The sequence below is a fragment of the Leuciscus leuciscus genome (genome assembly GCF_965113295.1).
Source record: "Leuciscus leuciscus genome assembly, chromosome: 11".
Taxonomy (NCBI): domain Eukaryota; kingdom Metazoa; phylum Chordata; class Actinopteri; order Cypriniformes; family Leuciscidae; genus Leuciscus; species Leuciscus leuciscus.
In genome coordinates this window covers 2,196,224-2,222,719 of record NC_138735.1, presented here as the reverse complement: position 1 = coordinate 2,222,719, position 26,496 = coordinate 2,196,224, and the positions used below count along the sequence as shown (strand labels likewise).

The following is a 26,496-nucleotide window of genomic DNA, read 5'->3' as shown; positions in this document are numbered from 1 at the left end:
GCGTGTTACTTATAACGTTTACTCACTTTGCTGGGGAAGTTTGTGTAAGACGAATCTGCACATATTTAGTGCAAATACTCGTGAGTCATCATGATATATTAAATACAGTGTATTGCACAGAATCTGGGGCCGGTTTCACAAAGATAGTCTTTGACTATGGCTTAGATATAGTAGATAGACATCTAAATCAGACCGTTGCACAAAGCACTTCTCTGACTATCTTAAGTAGGACTACACTGCAATGCATTCTGGGTAAAATAAGACACTTTTCAAAACAAAAAACATGTCGGATCGAGTAAGCGCATTCAACCGCTCAGTGCAGTTTACCCCAGCGGAAGATATGTGTTTGTTGGAGGAGTATAACAGTTACAAGGACATTTTACTTGGGAAATTTAGCGGAGAATGTAGTAACAAGAAGAAATGTTAAAATTATGAGCCATTTCCCCTTTTCTTTTGACTGTTTGTAATGTAACTGATTGTTACTGCTGGTTGCCAAGGTAACAGAGTCTTAGACCTAAGTTAGCCTGGGGGTAAGGTGTCTGGGGGTAAGGTGTCTGGGGGTAAGTTAGCCTGGGGGTAAGGGGTCTGGGGGTAAGTTAGCCTGAGGGTAAGGTGTCTGGGGGTAAGGTGTCTGGGGGTAAGTTAGCCTGGGGGTAAGGGGTCTGGGGGTAAGTTAGCCTGGGGGTAAGGTGTCTGGGGGTAAGTTAGTCTGGGGGTAAGTTAGCCTGGGGGTAAGTTAGCCTGGGGGTAAGGTGTCTGGGGGTAAGTTAGCCTGGGGGTAAGGTATCTGGGGGTAAGTTAGCCTGGGAGTAAGTTAGCCTGGGGGTAAGGTGTCTGGGGTAAGTTAGCCTGGGGGTAAGGTGTCTGGGGGTAAGTTAGTCTGGGGGTAAGGTGTCTGGGGGTAAGTTAGCCTGGGGGTAAGGTGTCTGGGGGTAAGTTAGCCTGGGGGTAAGGTGTCTGGGGGTAAGTTAGCCTGGGGGTAAGGTGTCTGGGGGTAAGGTGTCTGGGGGTAAGTTAGCCTCGGGGTAAGGTGTCTGGGGGTAAGTTAGCCTGGGGGTAAGTTAGCCTGGGGGTAAGGGGTCTGGGGGTAAGTTAGCCTGGGGGTAAGTTAGCCTGGGGGTAAGTTAGCCTGGGGGTAAGGTGTCTGGGGGTAAGTTAGCCTCGGGGTAAGGTGTCTGGGGGTAAGTTAGCCTGGGGGTAAGTTAGCCTGGGGGTAAGGTGTCTGGGGGTAAGTTAGCCTGGGGGTAGGTTAGCCTGGGGGTAAGTTAGCCTGGGGGTAAGGTGTCTGGGGGTAAGGTGTCTGGGGGTAAGGTGTCTGGGGGTAAGTTAGCCTCGGGGTAAGGTGTCTGGGGGTAAGTTAGCCTGGGGGTAAGTTAGCCTGGGGGTAAGGGGTCTGGGGGTAAGTTAGCCTGGGGGTAAGGTGTCTGGGGGTAAGGTAGTCTGGGGGTAAGTTAGCCTGGGGGTAAGTTAGCCTGGGGGTAAGGTGTCTGGGGGTAAGTTAGCCTGGGGGTAAGGTGTCTGGGGGTAAGGTAGCCTGGGGGTAAGGTGTCTGGGGGTAAGTTAGCCTGGGGGTAAGGGGTCTGGGGGTAAGTTAGCCAGGGGGTAAGGTGTCTGGGGGTAAGTTAGCCTGGGGGTAAGGTGTCTGGGGGTAAGTTAGCCTGGGGGTAAGGTGTCTGGGGGTAAGTTAGCCTGGGGGTAAGGTGTCTGGGGTAAGTTAGCCTGGGTATAAGGTGTCTAATTTTTTTGGTCTAAATTAAGTCAGTCTTTATTTTTGTGAAACAGTCTAACTTGCATTAGCCTAGTCTATGAGCACATTTTAGACTTGTCTAAACTATAGACCGCTCTAGACTAGCTTTGTGAAACCGGCCCCTGCTTATATCTGGCTTACTTGAACACACACGTCACTACACTACAAATAACGATGCGCTTGTTCATTTGCATTGAAGCAATAGCGAAGATTAAAAATCATTTGGATAACATAAAAAGACATTGTTATTTTACAACATCCTACATTTTCTGATGTTCTTTGTTTTAAATATGTGCAATAACTTGGATACCCCCAAAATTAAATATGTTAAATGAACACTAAATGGAATAAATTATTAATATAAAACACCCAGGAAACGATGCTAAAGCAGTCTGTCGTTGTTGCAACGTCCAAATGGTGGCAGAGATCACGGTTTTAAAAAATCATGAAAAGTCCAAGAAACATACAGATAAAAAGACAAATCTAGCCCCATCACAAAGGTCCATAGCACAATGCCTACAGAAACCGTCTGAAAAACAAAAGTTAGATGAATCTGTGACTGTCGGCATATCTTTTGCACTTTGGCAAAAAAAAAAGTTAAGTAAGCCAGACTTCCTTCAGTTAGTGTGAGCGTATTATACACAGCTTGTTTAAATTGGCTGTAAAATTATTTGGAAAATAAAATTGTTGGAAAATAGCTATATTTTATGCGTTTGGTTCGTGTACGATAATTTTCCTCAAAAAACGTTAATTTTGAGGTTTTGGTACGATACTTCGACATTTCTAATCTGGCAACACTGGTCACAGGCAACATTAATGCAGGGAAGTGTCCTGGACTCCATTACCTGTGTAAAGCTGATCTATGGGTTTGGCGTTGGAGTCACTCGGTGCTCGGATGAAGCAGGGAAACACTTTCTCTATGACCCTGTGAATGAGAGGATGCACTGTAAATACTGAAGCATTGCTGTACTGTACGTGTGAAACTGCGGATGTGGAGTGTGTACTCACACAGCTTTGTTTCTGGTCCCGTTGAGTAAAGCGATCAGTTCTTGTCTAGTGTTCATGTCCAGATATGTGACGTGTTTGTCCACGGCAAACTCAGCCTTCGCTCCCAGACTCAGATTCCTGCAGAAGAGAGGAGCATCATGGGGTTTATGCGCGTGGGATAATGGTAATTTCCAGGCGTGGATAAGATTGGAAAAAAGTTATTTGTGTTTCAAGACTATTGCCTCTTTTCAGTTTTCTAAAATATATTCTTAAAGTCGCCCAGTGGTGAGAATCCAGCTTTTAATGTTGTTTATGTGTCTATGTGGTGTTTTTAATATGCTTTAAGACAAACCATGTGTAAGTTCATAAGTCGACAGCATTGCTGAGTATTTCCTCCTTAAAACTGCAGTGAACCAAAGACAGTCTCAAACACACGCTTTGAAATCGCTGGTGTTTCTGACGTCACAAACTACCTTGTAACCAATCAGATCAACGTGTGATTGTCAACCAGTGGATCTCTGAGCTGAGTGAGTGAGTGGAGGCGGGGCTCATTTGCATATTCATTGAACCACGCATACTAAATGAGGCGAGGGTGTCGAGTTACATTCATATTTTAAGACATGAAGAAATTTGTTTTCAAGGAAAAAACCTTTAAATAAGTAATCACGTGATCAAAGATGAGGTTTAAGGAATACAATTATTGACTACATCTTTCTAAAACTAGCTTTGTCTTACAAGCAGAGTAAATTCAAGGCATAAGTTTAGTGTTTGTCGAACATGACGACAAGACGCACATTTCCAACAGCAAAACTGTTTTGTCTCTTTTGAACCTCACAAATCAAGTGTGTGTGTGTGTGTGTGTGTGTGTGTGTGTGTGTGTGTGTGTGTGTGTGTGTGTGTGTGTGTGTGTGTGTGTGTGTGTGTGTGTGTGTGTGTGTGTGTGTGTGTGTGTGTGTGTGTGTGTGTGTGTGTGTGTGTGTGTGTGTGTGTGTGTCGCTGGAACCAGCAGCAAATGCAGATTCAGAGAGTAGGTGAACATTTACTCAACACAACTACACAAAAAGAAAATGAACATTTGTATTTATACAGTACATTTATTTTTGCTGCAATGTGTTTTACATGTAAACTGAAAATTCTCAGTTGCTTGTTCATTATGTCTTTCTCTAACACGTAAAGTACATATCTTCTTAGTTACATATCTTCCTTCCCATTGCTCTTCCATGACAATAATTTTTAGTTTACATGTAAAACATTAGCAGAAACACTGCGCAGAAAAAAAAAGTACTGTAAAAATACAAATGTATTAAATGCAAACTCCATATATATATATCGTTTCCAAACTTGATTGGTTGGTTGATTGGTAAGATTGTGATTCCTATTTCATTTTAGCAATAGGCTACATTTGGCAAACATTACAATCAATCCATGTCATAAATATTTATGGAATATAACATGTCTGACAGATTTTGATCCCTGAATGGATCATTTTGCATGTGACGGCTCACACGATGAAAGACTGTTTAGAAGTTGAGAAGAGTTTGACAATTTCGGTGAGAATCAACTCATCAGTTCTGATCAACAAGTCATGTGTGCAAAAGAGCAAGTACAATTGTGTAGAATTTGCACAATGTGCCAAAACACATGTAATTTGCTTAAATCAACGGTACCGTTGGATGCTCCAGGACATGGTGACGGGGAACTGGTCCTCTTTGCTCAGGACCTGCATCAGACTGGTTCTGCTGGGAGGGCTGATGGTCCACAGAGAGTTGGAGCTTCCCTCCAGCTCCGCCACGGTCACGTCCTCCGCTGTGTACGCCTCCAGAAACTGCAGTGCACTCTGGGAAGGGGATCGGACTACACTTCACACACTGTGCAGTGAATATGTGAGGGATAATAACTATCAGAGGTGTAAAGAGTAATAGTCCTGCCATATGTTTATTCCACCCCTGAACTCATCAGCTGATTTCACTGATTAGCTCTATCTGAAAAACGGTGCTAATTAGCAAATCCAAAATACTGAGGAGGACTTTTACTTTCTGAGCCTGGATTTTACACCTCTGATGACTAATAATGACTACCTATAGACTAAACACTAGGGCTGGGACGATACACCCATCTCCCGAGTCGATATTATCATGATACTTGGGCGATACGATATGTACTGCGATTCTATAAGTATTGCGATGCGATATTGCGATTTTTTCAATATTTATTTTACACTAGACCATCGGGAAAAGTTCAATCATACACTTATACAGACAAACACACACACACACACACCTGAAGGGGTTTATTCTGAGATAACACACACACACCTGAAGGGGTTTATTCTGAGATAACACACACACACACACTTGAAGGGGGTTTATTCTGAGAACACACACACACCTGAAGGGGTTTATTCTGAGATAACACACACACACACACACACACACACACACACTTGAAGGGGGTTTATTCTGAGAACACACACACACCTGAAGGGGTTTATTCTGAGATAACAACCGGCTGGATGTACATTATCCCACTTATTACACGAATACTTGCCACATAAGTAAATAATTAGACACAAAATATTGATCTGAGTCAAAATATATTATTAGCTCTATAAACGCACAGCTTCCGCAGAGAGAGCAGTTTCAGCGGCGAGATCAAACTAGACGGACATTTAAGAGATACGGTATACAGTCATATCACTTATTACACAGCATTTCAACACATTAATAATTATGGAGATTAGAGATATTGATTTGAGACACCTGTTATCTTAAACCTGTTTGCATCTCATAATCCAACCGTGAACAAAACAATAGTCACAAAATGGCCGCCGCTGCGGTTGTATGAAACGAGAGAGAGCGAGTCCATGATACTGGATGCATAATTAAATAACTGTACACAAAATATTGATTCGACTGAGTTTTAATATTTTATTAGCTCACCAAACGCAAAACTTCCACAAAGAAAAGCCGTTCCTAGTGAGTGTATAGCGCTGCTGACTCCAGTGTTTCTGTTCTCAGAGGCTGTTATCTGGGAATCACTTACAGCTGGATGGAGCGATCGACCAATCAGAGTCAAGCATTCCACAGAGCCGAGTAATAAGGTTTGTGAATGAAGATTCTTCTGCAAAAGCGTGACTTACAGGGATGAATTTGTATGATGTCATGAACGTCTGGAAGTCTGCGTCCGTGATTTCCTTCAGCTGATTCTGCTGTGCACTCATGGTGAAGATGGGCTGGGATCAGGAGAACACACACACGGATTATATTCAATGTCAGTGCATCTTATTAAAGACAGCGAGTCAAATCTTCACTTCTGCAGCTTTACACACACCAAACTTTACTGCTTCATTTATATCAATATGCATATGCACATCTATATTTTTACTGTTCATATCACATGATTCAAACCCCTGATTTATATACAGTTTTATTCCTAAAAATGTGGTGAAAATTATTAGTTTATTTTGTGTACATGCATTTACATCCTTTTATTCACTGCTTTTCATAAAGTTTTGGTTCAGACTAGTATATAACATTTACCTGATTTATAAACAATTTTGTTTGATTTGTTTTCATGTCTGCTAACAATATCTTCTGATTTATGGAGTGATAAAAAGAAATTCAAAATCCTCTCTGTAAAAACCAAACAATAATTTTGAGCCTGACTTTATCAAATGTTCAGATTTCTGTTGTGGAAATGTAAGCAAATATAATTTTGCATACATTTAAAAACATACACGTGCATATGTTTAAAATATATGTATTTTGCATATTTAATTAGACATGTAATACAAAACAACTGATCAAAACAACTAAATCAAATAAATATTGGTTTACTTTTTTCTCTATTCACCGGCTTTAAGTTTAGTTAAAGTTAAGTCATTTTTGTCATTTTTATTAGTTTTTGTTTTTATGTCTATACAGTTTTTCAGTTCTTCAACTTAACAACAAATAACAATAAAATTAAAATGATAATGAAATCGAAATTAAATATGTTTTATATATTATATTGTATTTTAATATAAATTAATGCATTTTTAGAAACACTTTGCATTATTAACATGATCTTATGAATAATTGTAAGCACAAATATAACACATTATAATATGTAAAAACTTTCATAGAACATAATATTCATTGAACACACCTTTAGAAAGTATAATGCATTAGAACACACAACAAAAACTAATTTCAGATGTAACAAGGAATCTGCAAATATAATGCATTTTAGATCTGTTACAATTCTTTATGAAAAGATATAATGCATTATAATTTATATATAATGCATTGCACTTTAAGGCTTTAAAGGTGCATTGTGTAATATTTAGGAGGATCTGTTGACATAAATGCAATATCATAAACATAACTATGTTGTCAGTGGTGTATAAACCCTTACATAATGAACCGTTATGTTTTTATTAGTTCAGAATGAAGCATTTCTCTCTACACACACCGCGGGTCCGCTTACATCGACATGTTTCTACGGTGGCCCTGAACGGACAAACGCGTTTCGTCACTGTGTTGTTCTTCATGTGACGAAGCGAACTAAAGTCAGCGAATAAAACACTGACACAATGATGAACAAGTAACAATAATATTCGAAATAACATCGTTTTACTGAATAATTAAGTAAAACTAATTTCTTCATTTATCTTTGTAAAGAAACTTCATTGCAGAACTGGCTACTCTCTGCTGTCTCAGACGACGACATCACTTCCTGTCGGCCAGCGTAACTTCTGTTGGGTGCAGTTCACAACCTCACCACTAGATGCTGTTAAAACTTACACACTGCAGCTTTAAGTGAAGTGTTGCAGAATGTGTGTTTGCGTTGAGGATGATACCAGTGATTGAGTGTGAGTACCTGAAAGCCGCCCAGTGTGATGGTGACGGACACGTCCAGCGGTTTGTTGACGACTCCAGCCACGGATTTGACCAGAGACATGAAGAGCAGAGGAAACCAGACGATACAGATGAGCAGCATCACGATCATCCCACCCATCCCGTACTTCACCACCTTCTTCTTCTTCTGTCCCCGGGGCTGAGGATACCTCTGAAAACACAACACAACACAGGTGCAGTTTACCATCAGCCTGGGGTGTGCTTCCCCAAAGCATCGTTAGCCAACTATGTTCGCAAGTTCCGTGGTTATCAGCAGTTCAACGAGTCGGTGTTTCCTGAAACCATCGTTCTAACGAATATTCTCAAACAGCATCGCAGAGTTGTGTGTTTGGAGCGACAGATCTCCTGTGGTTAGAAGCAGAGTTTCTAGTTTGCATGACATGTGGACTCAATAAATCCTGATCTTGAGCAAAATAAGCAAGCTGACATTCAGTGCAATCTGTGTCTTTAATTTAGAATAAATGTCATTTACGTCTTTTAGTTTGTCAAGAGATTTAAAGCGTCGTTTCTGAAGAGTGCGCATGTGTGAACGAGCTCTAGTGCGTAAGAACGAGTCTTTGATTGAATCTGGAAATAAAGCAAAATAACAGAAAAATTTGAAATAGTCCTCAGATGCATGTCTGTCATTTATATCAAAACATCAAGTGTTAATTCGATCTCAAACAGATTTATTAAAAGTAGTCATGACTCCACCATCTGTGTGACATCAAACAACGTGGTTGAACGACCAATTTGCGACACTATGGTTTCGGGAAACAGTCGTGACTATAGTTGATTTCCTCAGTGATGCATCGCTCTATGATAGTGAAGCTGCGAGTGTCGTCGTTGTGTGAGAAACACACCCCTGAAGGACAGAATGAGCTGTGCTGACGGACAGACTTCTGTCTCACCTTCTCCGACTCTCTCCAGCACTTCAGCACAAAGATGTGAGCGTAGATGTCCTCCACACAGATCCAGCTGGACAGGCTGAGCGTGGTGTCGGTCCAGACCCAGTCCATCACCGCACGCAGCTCCGTCAGGAACGGCACCAAGCGGAAGCTGACGAGCACACAGCAAACGCAGTCACACTTTTGACATGGACACGTGCTTCACCATTACGGCGAAATATGTGAACAAAACTAGATCTTTTCTGTGCGTTACAGAGATTGTTTGATGATGCTTTTAGAGATGATATGAATCCTAACCGTGGTAAAATCACTGTAACGCACGGCCTTATTTGGCCTATGTACATGTACTTTACCTTTATGTCTAAAAATGTGAACAAAACAAGTTATTTTTGGCATAAAGTAATAAGAGGCTGTGTGTTACAGTGATTTTATCATGATTCTTTTAGAGATGATATGAATCATAACCTTGGTAAAATCACTGTAACGCATGGCTGTATTTGGCCTAGCGATGTACTTGTAGAAGTAAATGTACTTTACCTTTATGTCTAAAAATGTGAACAAAACTAGATATTTTTTGGCATAAAGTAATAAGAGGCTGTGTGTTACAGTGATTTCATGATGATGATGGTAGAGATATGAATCCTAACCGTGGTAAAATCACTGTAAAGCATGGCCTTTTTTGGCCTACTACTTTTATGAACAATGACACCAGCAATATATATATAAAAAAAGTTCAATACATTTATTTTTCAGGATTCTTTGATGAATAGAAAGTTCATAAAAACTTAAAAAAGAACAGTATTTCTTTTAAATAGAATAATTTGTAACATTATTAATGTCTTTACTGTCACTTTTGATCAATTTAATGCATCATTGCTAAATAAAAGTATTGTTTTCTTAAACTTTTTAACAGTAGTGTATATACAGTATAATAACATTATTATATTTTAGACACATTATTGACATCTATGGAAGCTTGTTTCCACCAGGGAATAAGAACATAAAGGTAATTGGGAATGTTTAGCTCACAATTCTGACTTTTTTCTCACAATTGTGTTTATATTTCGCAATTCTGGGCCCGTATTCATAAAGATTCTAAGAATCCTCTCAGAAAACTCTTAATTTAGCTTAAAAACTTTTATGTATGAGTCTTAGCTTAAGAGCGATTCGGGGCCGATCTGAGAGCAACTCTGAGTAAGGAAAATACAAAAACTTTTATCTTAGTGAGGAGGCGGGGTTGACCCCGTTGCTATGTATGACACAATCTTTTGAAGACTGTGATTGGTTGGTTGTCCAAGAAGGAAAAAAAAAGTGATTTTAAGTATATGGGTCTATTCTAAGCCTTCACTTTGAACTTACATGCGTAATTTTTCCTATTTGACCGTTCTCTCTCACACACACACACATTATAGGCCTATATAAATCCTTTTTTATTTTCCATGCTGTTAATTTCCTATAAGGTATTTGATTGCTTAGAATGATAAAAATTGTTCCACTCTTTCCAATTACACTGATTGCTGGCATGTCTATTTAAGTGGTGGTTTGAATGTTGGTTTTAATGCAGCAAACATGGAATTTTCCCAGTTGCCAAATATCGTAATGTAGTGATTACTTTCATTTCTGGCGCTATGGCATTTCTGTGCTGTGTCGGAGATATTAGCGTGTCTCTAAAAAGATCAGTCACAAACATGATCCCTGCACGATCTAATCTATAGCGTCTTATTAACTCACTGTTATTCATTGTCTGCAACACATTTCTTCTCCCTCTTCGTCTTTCTGCCATTTTCTCCACTGCTAAAGAAACTCTTAAGCCTCTTAAAAGTCCTCGTCCGTGCTCCTAACAATTTTGACCTTAAGACCTCTTTTAAGGGTTAAGATGCTTTCTGAATTACTTTTTTCTTTACTAGGAATTTTTCTTTAATTTTAAGAGTAAACGCCCACATTTCTAAGAATATTCTTAGAATTTTGTCACTAGGAGCTACTCTTTGCATTAAGATTCTTTATGAATACGGGCCCTGGAGTTTATATCTCAGAATTCAAAAAGTCAGAATTATAAGATACTCCATAACTTTGTTTCTTACAATTACAGGTTTGTATACAAAAAACAAAAAAAAAACAACAACTAAAAAGGCAATTGTTTTTATCCCACAATTCTGAGTTTCTCCTCGCAATTCCGAGTTTAGGTATAAACTTTGTGGTAACACTTTACAATAAGGTTCATTAGTTAACTACATTAGTTAACATGAACTAATTATGAACTGCACGCATACAGCATTTATTAATCTTTGTTAATGTTAATTTCAACATTTACTAATACATTATTAAAATCTTGTTATCATTAGTTAATGCACTGTGAACTAACATGAACATTAACACAGATTAATAAATACAGTAACAAATGTATTGCTCATTGTTAGTTCATGTTAACTGATGTTAACTAATGAACCTTATTGTAAAGTGTTACCAACTTTGTTTGTTTTATTCTGTGACAAGCTTTCATAGACCCGCTCTGAATAACAGAAATGGAAAGAAACTGTCCTCTGATGTAAAAGCACACTGATGTTTCTCACCCCTGGAAGAGGAAGAGGTTGACGTAGTTGTAGCTCTTGGTCAGGAAGTTTCCCAGTACGCGTGTGGGATAACCACAGCGGATCTGATACGCCGACAGACCGAAGTAGATGCACTTCACAAAGTACCAGAGCTGGGCCACTGTGTTCTGACTGAAGCGCCTGGGAAATAAAACCATCCAATCACACGTCAGATCACCTCGAGCTTCTCAAACACGGTCAATAATGGCATGAGGTAATTGGCTGTGGAGCGTCAGACCTATCAGTGACGCCTGGGAGAATGAAGAACATCCAGAAGTGAATCCCGAAGACCAGAATGACCTGAAAGATGACCTTCCCCATCACGGTCTTCCTCAGATACAGCGCTCGGTCCACCACCATGGTGCCGAACTGGATCAGAACCATCACCAGAAACGCCTCGGGAACCTGGTCTTCTGACAGGGAGGAAGTGATGTCAGCGGCAGCGGAGTGTTTCTGTGGAGGAAGGGATTTCACTTCATTACTTTTGTAAGTGGTAAAGGGAATAATTCACCCAAAAACGAAAACCTCTATGTCAAGCGTGACCTTTACCCGAGAGGTCGTGAACTTAGAGCTGGCACACTTGTAGTTAAAGAATAAATGTTTTTTTTTACTTTTTTCTGAGAATGGCTGATCCGCTTTGCTAGAAAAGACCCTCGGCTGGAGTCAAAAATGGAGGATCCCTTATTCACTCAATTAGATTTAGAAAAATCCTGGAATGTTTTCCTCAAAAAAACGTTTCTTTTCGGCTAAAGAAAGAAAGTCATATATGGAGTCATATATACGTAATCAGGAAATTTAGATAAGAATAAGAAGCAGAAACAAGCGATAAAAGCATTGCTTTCGCATGTTGTAGTCAAAAAAAAAAAAAGGATTTTCTCTGCTTTTTTGCTCAAAATTTTGCTTTTTTTATGAAACACCCACATTCAAGAGTTGATAAAGAAATGTATGTAGCTAGAATAAAACGTTTTTTTTTTCTTCCTTTCTTGTTCTGTTCTTTGTTTTGATATATTGCATGTTCAGATCAGGCACGGCGCCAGGATTTCAGTTTTGGATGGGCCAGACCAATTGTGGGTGGGCTTTAAATTAAAAACGTTATCCAATCACTGTTTAACCTAATAAAAATGACTGACTAATATACTGTTATATTATCTGTGCGTATACATAATATAAATGTTAATAGCTTGATGCTCTTTAAATATTTTGTTGCATTGTTCAAAAGTTTCGGTGCATAGGACGGCCCTATCCGCGATCGTGCTCCTTGGTTCTGACCAAAGAAGAGCGCTTTGGAATCTCCATTACGCATCATACCGGAGCGGAATATTCAGAAATGCGCTCTCCGCTCACGAGCTCTGATCGGAACAAACCCGAACCTCACTGTCTGCTGAACTTGCGCAGAAACATCAAAATAGACATAACCAGCTTTTTTAAATTGTTTTTAAAACTAAACATTTAGACTATTTTAGCACAAATTATGAGCTTATTGCCGATTTTTTATAATTTTTGACAAAATGTTAATATATAGGCTATAAAAAAAAATAATAATTTGAAGAAAAGTTTTGGGTGGGCCTGTTGAAAAGTGGGTGGGCCTAGGCCCGTCAGGCCTAACCATAACGCCGTGCCTGGTTCAGATATTCTGGGGGCCATGATATTTTTGTGAAAATGATCAAAAACGCTGGCGGTGGCTGGCAACTGGTGGTGAAAGAGTTAAAGTCATCATGAAATTGAAATTCTCTTCTCTAAATGCATGTTATCCATGTATGCATTTAATTTTTTTTTACTTTTAATCAAAATGTGATAACTCTGTGAAACCCCGGATCTTTAAACTCCGCCCATTTCTTATAAACAACTTCAAACTCGCATTTATTTCTGAGTGCCACGCTCACATTTGTTGGAGTTTGTGTTCTCCTTAGTTGATCTGTAATATTCCCGCTCTGACAGTATCGGATGAGAACGAACCCTGAGCTGAATAACAACACTTGTCTTCTGTAGAGCCGAATTCAGTTTGTTTCATAATTGACTAATTTTGCAGTTATTGACCTTTAACTGAATCACTGACTTCATCTGAATAATGACACTATTGTGTCTTTTTAGGTTCCGCTTACACTTGATCACATAAATGTGTCTTCGCAAAACGGATATAAATCCAATCTTCAATTCCCGCTATATGCAAATTTAACAGAGTCCACGTCAGCGAAAGCAACACATATGAGCTGGATTTTATTGATCATCAGCTCATTTCAAAATCAAAGACTGCAATAAGAGAGAGCGGCAACAGCCCTGACACGAATATTTCATTTCTTTACTTTTAATGGAGATGATTGTGTGCTGAGTGTCTGCGACTTGCTTGCGCGTTGGCTTGCTGAAGAGATACAGATTCTTCTGCGCGATGTGTGTTGCATATAGCCTATAACACACTCTCACACTTTATTTTCTTACATTTTGGGAGTAAAATTTACATATGTGGTTTTTAACAACCAGATGCATTTAGACTTGTGCAGTTTCGTCTGGAAAGCGGCCCAGATCTCCTCCTGATGTGGTTTAAGGGATCGGATTTGCGTCTCGAATGCGTTGCGGAGGGCATTTACACCTGGTCTTTTCCCGATCGGATAGCTATCAGATCTGAGCAAACGCATGAAGTGTCCAGGTGTAAACAGGCCTAACAGGATTACTGAAGCTCTACAAACCCCGAAGGCCCAGAACCCGAACACGATGATGATGAAGTCCACGGTGTCGGCCAGAAACATGAGCACGTAAACGTCCGTCACAGCGCTGTACTCCGGGTGGATCAGGTTATAGAAGAACTGCCGGATGGGGATGTAGATATCCAGAATCCTGGAACAACACAAACACACAACCACCGGCCAGCAGATTGCAGAGTTAAAACAATGATGTGCAGAGTTGGGGGAAACTCACTACAGGTAACTCGAGTTACGTAATCTGATTACTTTTTCAAGTAACTAGTAAAGTAACACATTGCTTTTCAAATTTACATCAAAATATCTGAGTTACTTTTTCAAATAAGTTACGCAAGTTACTTTGTTTTCTCATTTATTGACTGACAGCTCTCCTGTCCCCATGTTGAGACAAATCGAAGTGCAGAGGCATTGTGTGTGTGTGTGTACGTGTGTGTACTTGTACAACTATCTTTGTGAGGACCAGTTTGAGTGTTAGACCATTGGAGTGAGGACAAAGAGAGTAAAGTGAGGACATGTTGGCCGGTCCTCTCTCTCTGAGAGCCTTTAAAGGCCTGTTTGAGGGTCAACACTTGGTTTTAGGGATAAGGTTATAATGAGGTTAAGGGTCGGTTTAGGGTCAATGAATGTCCTCATAAAGATAGATGTACAAGAATGTGTGTAAACATGATAGAAAATGTGAGGATGCATTTACTCATTTCACTTGCAAAAAAAATAAAAAAAAATGCAATATTCCTCAAAATGAATAAAATCAGTGAAATGCAGAATCAGAAAACTATGCAAACCTCCAATAACTAAATATGTCAAATAAAACAAATTTTTATGCATTTAATCTCACTTTATTGCCGGTTTGTACTTGCTTCTGACGTTCGCTGATTCAGTTAAACCATAAGCAAAAATGACTACAGATTTTTTCGTTTTTATTGGTAAAGTAAGTGTTAAACTTTCTCCTCCTGCATCTATTCTTCCGTTCTCCAGAATAACAGCAGCTGAAAGGTTTGCTTGAGCCTCTACTGTACACTACTGTACACGCGTCAATCTGTATTTCCTTCAGCCTGAGGATTATAATTTCACTTTTGGTGAAAAATTTGCCTAAAAATACAACTTTATTGCTATAAAAAAAAACAAGCCCCGCTCGGGTGAAAAAAAGTAACGTAACACATTACTTTTCTAAAAAAGTAACTAAGTAACGCAATTAGTAACTTTTTAAGGGAATAACGCAATATTGTAATGCTTTTCAAAGTAACTTTCCCCAACACTGATGATATGATTGAAGAGTCCGAACTCCTCGAAGAAACACTTCAGATGACGTTAACTCTGAATCTACATCGCCACTGCTACATTTTTCTAAATGTCATAATCATTTGTTAACAATTAAGTATTCATTACGTCAATAAGATCATTGTTTCTGCATTAAATTATTACAATGTTTAAATTAATACCTTTTTTGCTAACTGTGATTTTGTATATGTACATTTCTGAAATACATAACTCAGATCACTGTAAATTGTAATGTGGACTCATACACTTTCTGTAAAAGTTAATGATGTGTACATCGCTGTACATGAACTGAACTGAATATGATGTGTAATGATTCCTTACGTTTTGACAGTGAAGCACTTGGCTCTGATGAGCTGTTCTCTGAGCTTGTACAGAATCAGCTCCTTGCGACTTTTCTGCTGAGCGCTCAGAGAGCGACACACACTCGCCCTGCTGCCTGCGGACACACACACACACACACACACACACATGTACCGTCGGGCGGTGAAATACAGTCATTTCAATGCGATCTGGAATTTTGCACATCAGTCTTCTAACACCTAATATAATGTGGGACCATTTTTTTAAATATAATGATTTTACATCATGATATTTTAAATATAAGTTAGTGAAGCTGTTAGCTGGTTCGCCATTTACCAACTCACATTTTAAACCTGAAACTAAGGCTTTTGAACTAAGGCTCAACCGGCTTTTCATTCCCCATTTTCCACAAAAGATGAACAGTCTAGAAGATCACATTCATTGAGAGTCAAATCTTCAGTATCTCTGCACTGTCTGGAATGAGTCCAGATGTAATGAACTAGATCTGATATTCCCTTGTGCTGTGTTGAAAACCCTGTAACACTTGTGGTATTCCCGGTCAAAAATGAACGGCATGCATAAAAATTGCTTATAAATCTCTTGTTATGCTAAATCAACACCACCAAATATTGGAATTAATCTTTCTGTCAGCTTGTTTTCTTTTAGTTAAGACAGGTTTTGTATTTCTTTTTTTAACTGATTGATCGTAGGCTTCATTGATCTGAGCATCAGTGATTTGAGAATAAAGTTCATCTCGGTGAAAAATTAAGCCTGTAATACTCAAAATAGTTTGTTTGTGTGTGTGTGTGTGTGTGTGTCCATCCACACATGCACAGGTCTGAGGCCTTTATTTCTGCAAGCCCACATGTCCATATGTGAACATGAACATGATGAACACACTCCTGAACATTGTTTCTCAGATTTTCGACTCCCCCATTCATTTTCAATGGCCGGTCATTTTTTACCAATATAAGCTCAGATCATTGAGGCCTACGATCAATCAGTTAAAAAAATAAATATAAAACCTGTCCTTTTTTAAAGAAAACAATTTGACAAAAAGATTGAATCCAATATTTGGTGATAAAATAGCGTAACAAGTGTTTATAAGCAATTTTTTGTAGGCTGGCCATTTTTTACTGTGAACATCACGGGCCCTATTTTAACGATCTGAAACGCAAGTATCAAGCGCGAAACGCAAGTAACTTTGTGGGCGGATCTCGAGCGCTGTTGCTATCATCTCACATTCCCTTTAAGAGCAGGCGCGCTTGTTCCATGGCGGATTGCTATTATAACGGCGGATTTGCCAGACTCACGCCAGGAGCGGTTCACAGCCGAGGAGACCGACGTTCTCATCAGGGCCGTAAAACACAGAGAAGTGACATTGGGGATGGAGAAACACACCCAGATTAGCTTCGCTTAAACAGGCGTATGATAATTTGGGTAAATGTGTAAGCTAGATTTATGCCTATTTTTTCACATCTTCATGGACACAACAATGATTTCCCTCGTGTGTTAATATTTTTCCTTGTAATAATGTATGGTTTTCTAAAAATGTGAACTGCTGCGTCTGTGTGTAGATGAGAGAATCAAAGTGTATGTGCACACGCTACATTGGTTATGGCCAAGCATGCGCCCTTGCGCAACGCACCACTGACTTTAGACTAGGTTTTTCCTGGTCAGTGGCGGAATTGTTTTCTAAACCTGCAAAATACGTTTGCGCCGGAACACGCCTCCTCTTTGTGCTGAACCGCCCCCGGGAGTGCAAAGGCATTTGCTAGTTTACCGACGTGCGTCTGTGGAGGGAAAAGTCCGCTGTGCGCGGGTGCAAAATAGGAATGATACATGCGTCGGTGTACAAAGTCAATTGCGCAGACTCTGGGTGAGTAAAGCATTTTCATGTATGGGATAACCCTCTCCACGTCAAAATGACCCGAACACAACTTGAGGGATATAGAGAATTATTAATTGGCCATGATGTGCTTGAAAACAGGCTTGCTGCGAGCTGTGTGTCATGCATTGCTACACTGTTGAAATGTTGCCCTGGACATCTCTGTGCACCAGTAAAAGAGTGTGTTAGGTTGTGTGTACCTGCTTTAGAGCGGGCCGAGCGCTGAGAGATGCTGGAGCTCTGGCGGCGCACAGAAGAGTTGCTCTGCGAGGGTTTTCTGGAGACCGGAGAGACTTTCTCTTCACCGTCTGAGTCCTGAGAGAGAGACGTCTGAGCGCAGGACCTCGGCTCTTCTTCATCCCACAGCCCATAGCACTGAGGAAGAAGACCAGGGAATCAATACACTTTAAATCTTTCCCCACCAGTGACGGAAATGTCTGTCTTTCTGTGTTTTCACTGTCATACGGTATTACACATCTCCTGAGAGAGTAGAGGATCTCCAGAAGCAGCAGAAACAAGCGATGAAAGCAAAAACATGATTTTCTCAAGATTCTGTTCAAAATATAGCTTTTTTTTAAAACCCGCATTCAAGTGTTGTTAAAAAAAGCATGCATGAAATTAGAATATAAAAAACGGGTTATTTTGCTGAAAAGCAGAGGGTCTGTTCATTCTTTTTATATATTGAATGTTCAGATATTCATACAAAAGAATTTTCTGGGAGCCGCTCAATTGTTGTGAAAGTGATTAAAAAAAAAATTGCCAACTAAAAAAAAAAAAAAACTGGCGGGGGAAAAGAGTTATTGATCAATAATATTTAATATATTTAAAATATTTGGTGAGATTTTTGAAACATTTTATGCTTAAGGCGAGACACGGCAGGCAAAAACATCGTTTTTTTTTTCACTGGTCAATTTTGGGATATTTGTCTTCAATAACATGTCTTCTTTCAGACTTGTGGTGAAAAAAAGTCAGAAATACACATTTAGGTGTTTATTCTACTACACTTTGTCTGTTTGCGTCTGTAGATTTCTCATAAATTCAACAAAAGTTGGCGTTCTTAATCCTCCCGCTGCTCCGCGATCTCTGTCTGCTCCCTGTCATCACACACACCGTTAGAAAGCTCTCTCTCTCCTGTACAATGCTGTCGGATCCAAATATGCTAATTTCCTTTTTATCAGCAACCAATCGTGAAAGTAAAAGGGGGGATTTAACTCTAAATGTGCAATCTCATTGGCTGATATAAATCTTTAAAGCCCGTTTTCTCAAAATGACTTTTCTCTCATTCTCCAAGTTCGAAATCTCCACTTCAGTAGCACCGATATACACCAAACCTCCCAGTCTTGTACCTAGTTATATTATGAAGACATTTACAGAGGGATTTGTAAATATATTATTCCTAGCCTGATTTATATAACATTTTATTCCAAAAAACATGGCAAAAATAAAAATGTTAAGGCTATTGACAGTATATTCTGATTTACAGGATAACAAAAGTAGATATCCATAAATCCCTCTGTAATCTGCTATAGATTAAATGACCTGTAAAGCAAATGTACTGGACTAAATTGTTGTATTTGATACAAAATATATATTTTTACAAAATAATTTGGACCCCAAATTTGGAACACGGCTTGTTTAGACTTGCGGCTTTGGCTATAACAATTTCAAACTTGATATCACAAAAATGAAGGTTCCTATGAGATTTCATTTACCAAAAATAGCCACCAATGAAAACTGAATTGTGTTTTCCCACCACAAATTAATACATTTATGTCACAAAATCACTTTCATCACATAATTGCAGAACCTTGAGTCTCAGACCATTCCAACAATATGTTTTTTGTCACGATTAGAAAAAATTTCGATTCATATTTTAAACATGACACGCCCACTAGGGGGAGGAGCCTGTTAACAGGATTCAAAGTACAGTTTTCATGGAAAGTCTAATTTCCAGGATGAATTTTCAATGTTTAAACTTTCAAATGATACCAAAGTTATGATGATCACTAACATATTTCATAGGACAAACAGGTTTGGGTTAACAGGTTAAAGACATCAGAGTTTGTGGTTGTACCTTGAGAATGGAGCGGTGGAAGAAGAGCGCGAGGAGCTGGACCAGGTCGTAGTGGACATATCCCTCTTTCTTCTCCACACCGATGATGTTGGGCGGGTGGAACGGTTTGGACTTGTCCCGCTCTATGGTTTGGTTAAATGGGAAGAAGCCAAACTGGAAGAAGTATTTTATCACTATGGTGACCTGTGTGTAAAAAGTAAGAGCAAAGAGAAACGACATGAAAATTCGCACAATGAATTGATGATGAAACTATCTCGACTGCGATTGGCTGGTGCGGTCGACTAACAGCAGATGGAGATTATGAATAGACAATCTACTGATATTCCTGCAGTTCCCGGATGTCAAATGTTGAATTTTCTGTCGAATTTAAACCACTAAACTTGTGGAAGCGAATTTGTAAAGTGAAATAAAATGGACCGAAAATTGCCTGTCGAATATTATAGGTTGCATTTTTAAACAGAATTAATATTTTGGTAGTGAAATCTGAAAGGTGAATATGGATCTTTGGATTTTTAATAATGAAAATGTTTTGAATTGAATTATTGACAGCTTAAATATTGAATTTCAGCCCAAAAAAATGCATGCACTAAAAATACAATGCATTGAAATGCAAGCACGGTTAATGCAATGCCTTTTTTTTTCAATTAGTGCAATTCAACAAGCTTTTTTGTTTCAAAAACATTTGCCATTATTTTACTTCCATACTCTTAGACATTTAATTATGATTAAAGGTGCACTATGCAGGATTTTCAGCTACTGCTAGTAAACACAGCAATCAAACTTGGCCCCTCCCTGTGGGCGGAGCCACCCACATAAGCCACACCCCCTCTCCCCTTATAGGATAGAGTAACAAACGCAGCCCAACCCACTCAGGAAACCAGCTGCCGGATGATGAGTGATGAGCTATTTTGCAAATATTATGTTATCATGCATAAATAGCATTTTCTGAGTATATGAACAGAACGAGCAGATGATTTACGATTGAGGTTTGCCATCTTCAGTCTAGCTTGCTAATAATTACATGCGATGCCTCGAGTTACAGACAGCAGTCGATAAGGCAATAGCAACATTAGCGTATTGTTTTTGTGTCGAGACACGACAACATAGCAGAGCCTCAGACAAGCACAGCAACTCAAGAACAAAATAAGACATTTTTAACAAACACCACCACACACTTCCAGTGGATCATAAGTAATGATTGAGAGGCATTATTTTTGTGTGAGTCTACGAAAATCCTGCATAGTGAACCTGTAACCACTACAGGTTATATGTAGATGGTTAACCAGTGCAGGAAACCAAAACCCTCTGGTGCCGATTGGGCATTTTTGGCAGAAAAAATGTACGTTTTGTTTTTAGAATTTTTTACTTCATCGGAATGGTATGAAACTTGGTGAAGGTTTTGGCACTTGTTATGTGAACATACACAAAAAATAAAAAAATGGACATGATTCGAACAGGTTGAAATGGTCCTGAATAAAATTGTCACACTTGTGCTCCTCGGTGTCACAAATGAGTGCATTCGAAATGAATGGGAGACGAATTTCCTCTAGTGGAAGCGTTTGGTACTGCAGCCGAACACAATCTCACTGAAAGATCATTTTTTGAGATATCAACCTCAAATTTGGAGCACAACTTGTTTAGATTTATGGCTTTGATTTTCTTGCAGTTTTAGAGTTAAACATGTTTTTGAAAATACATATTTCATATAAAAATTTAAAATAGTATTTTTGTGAATTTTTTATTACAACTGTGTGACTTTTTTTAAGTTTACTTTTTAAACTTTTTTCACTTCAGCAATAATCTGCCGAGTGTCGTCTTTAAAAAGAGATCAAACTTCATTCTGTCGCTCTAAAGCATTCAAGATTTACCACAGTTTAAGCTGGAAATTACATGTTCAGGTCTACGCTCAAAAAGTGAATAAATGGATTATAAATACAGCGTAAATATAATTTAGTTCCATTAAATCCCCTGAAAATACAAAATATTAAATAAAAAACATTATCGACATTTCTGACCGACACACAAAGAGCACCACAGGGTTAAACACTCACTAATCAACATATTTTAGATAATAGAACATTTGGAACAATAAGGTTCCTTTTGCTAACATTAGTTGAAATGAACGAACAGTGAAATATACTTCTTAAGCATTTCTGAATCTTAGTTAACATCAGCGATCACTTGCAGATCCCGTACCTCCGTATAGACGATGGCCGTCATCCAGAAGCGTTTGCTGGGCCGGGGAACCGACAGCATGGCCCACAGGAAGATGAGGATGGGCAGCACCAGTGTGGCCACCGACGCCGAGATCATGTGGTTGAGGATGATGACCAGGTAACACACCATCTCAGACCGAGCCACCAGCGTGTTGTAGAGAGCGTAGAGGAGCTGGAGGAACTGTGGCTGAGACCTGTAGAAGTGCTCAGACTCCTCCAGCTGCTCGTCGTAGAACATCCTGACGGAGAGAACCATACATGTGGTGTACTTGCATATACAGGGAAGACTGGGGATATTTGTCAGATGTTTTAAAGATTTTTAATAGTGCTGGGCAACGATTAATCGCATACAAAAGTTTGTGTTTACATGATATATGTGTGTGTGTGCTGTGTATCATTGCTTTGTATATATGTGACCCTGGATCACGTCACCAGTCTCGAGTCGCACCGGTATATTTGTGGCAATAGCCAACAATACATTGTATGGGTCAAAATGATAGATTTTTCTTTTATGCCAAAAAGGATATTAAGTGAAGATCATGTACCATGAAGACATTTTGTACATTTCCTACCGTAAATATATATATTTTTTAAATTGTGAGTGGATGCTGCAAAAGCGAGAACATAAATGCACAATTTTAAAGGTGATTTTCTCAATGTTTCAATTTTATTCAACCCTCAGATTCCAGATTTGCCAAATATTGTCCTGTCCTAACAAACCATACATCAATATTTATTCAGCTTTCAGATGATGTATAAATCTCAATAAAACATTTTTTACCGATGTGACTGGTTTTGTGGTCCAGGGTCACATATAAATACGCACACGTGCAAGTAAATATTTGAGAAATATTTGCATGTATATACTGTATATATAATTTATATTATATATAAATATAAATATTTGGTATATAAATAAAAAAAAAATCTTAAATATATACATGCATGTGTGTGCATTTATACATACAATAATGATACACAGCACACACACATATATCATGTAAACACAAACTTTTATTTTGGATGCGATTAATTGTTGCCCAGCACTAATTTTTTTTAAAAATTCTAATTTTTTGTTATCAATAAAAGTCTACATAGATAAGTGTTGACAACAGTTTCACTGTTATTGCCCCAAAAATATTGATCACATTTATTTTGTTGTCACACTATTTGAGTGGAAACCAGCAGTTCATTGAAACAATACTTTATTTTAATTTTTTTATATGGAGCAACAATTGTCAACAGCATGTCTGTATTTAAAAGGGTTCCAGACTATTTAATGGCTTTTCAGCTTCATTTAAAACAAAAAAAGGAAACAAAATGAATGTACTGTAAGTTTAAAAATTAGCAATCAAAAAAAGAAACAATTATGATTAGTCTGTTTCTTTTAACTCGACACACTTGTCTTAAGAACATATTGACCTTTTGAAAACAAGCATTTAAGAAACGATTCGCTTAAATTGTATGTTTGTTATACTAATGCATAATGAGTTGAAACACGTGTGTCTGGTGTTATTTTTACATACACTACTGTTCAACAGTCTGGGGACAGTAAGACATTTTATTTTAATTGAAAGAAATTGATACTTTTGTTCATCAAGGATGCATTAAATAGATCAAAAGTGAAAGTAAAGACATTTATAATGTTACAAAAGATTTTGCGTAGAATAAATGCTGTTCTTCTTAACTTTCTATTCATTAAAGAATCCTGAAAAATAAAATGTATGACGGTTTCCACAAAAATATGAAGCCTTTTCCAACATTGATAATAATCATAAGTGTTTCTTGATCATCAAATCATCATATTAGAATGATTTGTGAAGGATCATGTGACACTGAAGACTGGAGTAATGATGCTGAAAATTCAGCTTTGATCACAGGAATAAATTACACTTTACTATATATTCACATAGAAAACAGATGATTTACATTATAATAATATTTCACAGTTTTTACTGTATTTTTGTATCATAAAATACTTTTTTTTTTTCAGAGCCCAAACAGTAGTTTCTAACAGTAGTGTGCCACACTGAAATGGAAAGGTATAGTATTATATTGTGTCGTTCACACACACATCTTCACACACACCTTGAGCTCCAGCTGGTTGGTTCAAGGGCCGGTTGCAGAAACCGCTTAGACTAGTCTTACAAGTTAGTAATCTAATTTCTTTCTTTAAGTCAGTTACATTAAAAACATACATTGGCCTAATTTGATACTGAAAAGTAACTGCTAAAGACTAACTGCTCGTGGGTCATACTAGATCTTAAGATAATGGTCTTAACATAATGGCTAAGTTTATGCAACTGGCCCCAGGTCACATGACGCAGCTCACCTGCTCTTCAGAAGCTCATTGGCCGTCAGCTGATGGCTCATGGACAGCAGAGACTGACTCTCATCAGGTGTTTGGATGCGAATCCTCCTGCCATCAGCGTCAGCGTCCAGGCCCGTGGCTTTACTGTACGAGGGAGGGATATCGGCTCGTTCCCAGTCCGGAGAACTGGTCCAGTGTGTGTGTGGAGGCTCTCGTTCGCTCACGGGCTCCTCGACGGTGTCACTGGTGCCCTGACGCGAGTACAGATCTGTGCACTGCGAGTGCTCACTAACACACACCAGAGAGACACATGTCAGTCTGTGGAACATGACTATATATGAATATAATATGTAGGTGTATATGACATTCTTCTTTCAGACGAATACAATCGGAGTTATATTAAAAAATGTCCTGGCTCTTCCAAGCTTTATAATGGCAGTGAATGGGCACCATTTTTTTGTCCATACAAAAAGTCCATACAAGTGCATCTATCAATGATAAAAGTGCATCTGTCCATCATAAAAGTGCATCTATCCATCATAAAAGTGCATCTATCCATCATAAAAGTGCATCTATCCATCATAAAAAGTGCATCTATCCATCATAAAAGTGCATCTATCCATCATAAAAGTACATCTATCCATCATAAAAGTGCATCTATCCATCATAAAAGTGCATCTGTCCATCATAAAAGTGGATCTGTCCATCATAAAAGTGCATATATTCATGATAAAAGTGCATCTATCCATCATAAAAGTGCATCTATCCATGATAAAAGTGCATCTATCCATGATAAAAGTGCATCTATCCATCATAAAAGTGCATCTATCCATCATAAAAGTGCATCTATCATCATAAAAGTGCATCTATTCATGATAAAAGTGCATCTATCCATCATAAAAGTGCATCTATCCATCATAAAAGTGCATCTATTCATGATAAAAGTGCATCTATCCATCATAAAAGTGCATCTATCCATTATAAAAGTGCATCTATCCATCATAAAAGTGCATCTATCCATGATAAAAGTGCATCTATCCATGATAAAAGTGCATCTATTCATGATAAAAGTGCATCTATCCATCATAAAAGTGCATCTATTCATGATAAAAGTGCATCTATCCATCATAAAAGTGCATCTATCCATCATAAAAGTGCATCTATCCATCATAAAAGTGCATCTATCCATCATAAAAGTGCATCTATCCATGATAAAAGTGCATCTGTCCATCATAAAAGTGCATCTATCCATCATAAAAGTGCATCTATCCATCATAAAAGTGCATCTATCCATCATAAAAGTACATCTATCCATCATAAAAGTGCATCTATCCATCATAAAAGTGCATCTATCCATGATAAAAGTGCATCTATCATCATAAAAGTGTATCTATCCATCATAAAAGTGCATCTATTCATGATAAAAGTGCATCTATCCATCATAAAAGTGCATCTATCCATCATAAAAGTGCATCTATCCATCATAAAAGTGCATCTATCCATCATAAAAGTGCATCTATCCATGATAAAAGTGCATCTATCCATCATAAAAGTGCATCTATCCATCATAAAAGTGCATCTATCCATCATAAAAGTGCATCTATCCATGATAAAAGTGCATCTGTCCATCATAAAAGTGCATCATCTGTCCATCATAAAAGTGCATCTGTCCATCATAAAAGTGCATCTATCCATTATAAAAGTGCATCTATCCATGATAAAAGTGCATCTATCCATCATAAAAGTGCATCTATCCATGATAAAAGTGCATCTATCCATGATAAAAGTGCATCTATTCATGATAAAAGTGCATCTATCCATCATAAAAGTGCATCTATTCATGATAAAAGTGCATCTATCCATCATAAAAGTGCATCTATCCATCATAAAAGTGCATCTATCCATCATAAAAGTGCATCTATCCATCATAAAAGTGCATCTATCCATGATAAAAGTGCATCTGTCCATCATAAAAGTGCATCATCTGTCCATCATAAAAGTGCATCTGTCCATCATAAAAGTGCATCTATCCATTATAAAAGTGCATCTATCCATGATAAAAGTGCATCTATCCATCATAAAAGTGCATCTATCCATGATAAAAGTGCATCTATCCATGATAAAAGTGCATCTATTCATGATAAAAGTGCATCTATCCATCATAAAAGTGCATCTATTCATGATAAAAGTGCATCTATCCATCATAAAAGTGCATCTATCCATCATAAAAGTGCATCTATCCATCATAAAAGTGCATCTATCCATCATAAAAGTGCATCTATCCATCATAAAAGTGCATCTATCCATGATAAAAGTGCATCTGTCCATCATAAAAGTGCATCTATCCATCATAAAAGTGCATCTATCCATCATAAAAGTGCATCTATCCATCATAAAAGTACATCTATCCATCATAAAAGTGCATCTATCCATCATAAAAGTGCATCTATCCATGATAAAAGTGCATCTATCATCATAAAAGTGCATCTGTCCATGATAAAAGTGCATCTATCCATCATAAAAGTGCATCTATTCATGATAAAAGTGCATCTATCCATCATAAAAGTGCATCTATCCATCATAAAAGTGCATCTATCCATCATAAAAGTGCATCTATCATCATAAA

The 26,496-nt window shown here is 38.2% G+C and overlaps 1 protein-coding gene across 4 annotated transcripts in view; it reads right to left on the bottom strand.

Moving 5' to 3' along the window:
• The window catches only part of piezo2a (piezo-type mechanosensitive ion channel component 2a), a 190,527-nt gene that overhangs the window by 3,194 nt on the left and 160,837 nt on the right, over positions 1-26,496 (bottom strand). For all 4 annotated transcript variants that reach the window (XM_082183793.1, XM_082183795.1, XM_082183794.1 and 1 more), the window contains 14 exons: positions 23,892-24,158; positions 21,540-21,798; positions 19,344-19,526; positions 17,470-17,644; positions 15,403-15,517; positions 13,792-13,939; positions 11,346-11,560; positions 11,090-11,248; positions 8,523-8,670; positions 7,595-7,783; positions 5,874-5,966; positions 4,402-4,571; positions 2,756-2,872; positions 2,593-2,672 (listed from right to left, as the gene is read on the bottom strand). In XM_082183793.1, the coding sequence (XP_082039919.1) occupies positions 2,593-2,672; positions 2,756-2,872; positions 4,402-4,571; positions 5,874-5,966; positions 7,595-7,783; positions 8,523-8,670; positions 11,090-11,248; positions 11,346-11,560; positions 13,792-13,939; positions 15,403-15,517; positions 17,470-17,644; positions 19,344-19,526; positions 21,540-21,798; positions 23,892-24,158 (2,318 nt within the window). The remainder of the gene's footprint in view (positions 1-2,592; positions 2,673-2,755; positions 2,873-4,401; positions 4,572-5,873; positions 5,967-7,594; positions 7,784-8,522; positions 8,671-11,089; positions 11,249-11,345; positions 11,561-13,791; positions 13,940-15,402; positions 15,518-17,469; positions 17,645-19,343; positions 19,527-21,539; positions 21,799-23,891; positions 24,159-26,496) is intronic.